General features: G+C 47.0%; 1 protein-coding gene across 1 annotated transcript; it reads left to right on the top strand.

Annotated features, from left to right (window-relative positions):
- The first annotated feature begins 423 nt into the window (after window positions 1-423).
- Window positions 424-768, top strand: LOC145297015 (uncharacterized). Its single transcript, XM_080143237.1, has one exon. The coding sequence runs from the start codon at window positions 424-426 to the stop codon at window positions 766-768; it is 345 nt and encodes a 114-aa protein (XP_079999363.1).
- The last annotated feature ends 210 nt before the right edge of the window (window positions 769-978 follow it).

Below are 978 nucleotides of genomic sequence, written 5' to 3' on the forward strand. Positions count from 1 at the left end.
GACATCAAAATTCTTACCCCCCCCGAACGACTATGAATACCTCTGACGTTGCCTCCCTGAAGTCTGAAGATGGTCACTGGACTGGGACCTGAGTTTAAACGTCGCCAAGTGCAGCCATCGCAATGAGCCGGCATCCCCCAACTCCTCTATTCCTCCTTGACTTCCAACCAGTTAAGCCAATGATCTTGAGGTGGTTGTGCATTCCACATACTCACCCTTTGAACACTGCATACCGCTGCTAACAAAACCAAGAGTGTCTTGTTCCTCATACGCCGCTCTTTTGGTCGTCTCAGTCTCTCCATTTTCCTTCCCCCTCTAGAATACCCTGGTGCGCCCGATTCTCGAATACAGTATTCAGGCCATACCCCTCTGTTATGTGAAGGTCTCCAGCGACTCGAACGGGTACAACACCTTGCGACGAGAATGGTGGCTAGCCTCAGAGATCTATCCTATGAGCAAGGTTTAAGAGCTCTAAATCTTTTTTCTCGTAAGCACAGGAGGATTCAGGGCTACCTCATCATCGCTTACATCTTTCATGGACGATGCAGCGTGGACCGGGACCTGTTCTTCATCCCTGCCTCGGATCGCGGGCTCCGTAGATATAGGAAAAAGGTTTACCTTCGACGGTTCCCCAGGCTTCCACGCCAAGCAGCGTTCTCGGTTCGAGTAGCATCTCCGCGGAACCAGCTACCCGATAAGGTCGTAAACCAGCCACCACTACAGTGCTTCAAGGCGGCCTTGAACCTACGTGGTTTTCCCGCTGTATAGTTTCTCCTTGTATATAGCCCTCACTGACATTTCCCATCTTGCAAATGGCAATCGCTTGTGCGTTTTATTCTTGGCCAATTAAATAAATGAAAATGAATGAAAAATAGCAAAATGCAAAATAAGATTTTGCTTAAAAAATATATAATGAAACCGCAAATATGGAGTAAATCATACTAGCGTAAAAATGAAAAACAATGAAACAGAGGGATT

Source organism: Euprymna scolopes, chromosome 17, assembly GCF_053919585.1.
Source record: "Euprymna scolopes isolate OS-2025 chromosome 17, ASM5391958v1, whole genome shotgun sequence".
In the NCBI taxonomy this organism is placed as follows: Eukaryota; Metazoa; Mollusca; class Cephalopoda; order Sepiida; family Sepiolidae; genus Euprymna; species Euprymna scolopes.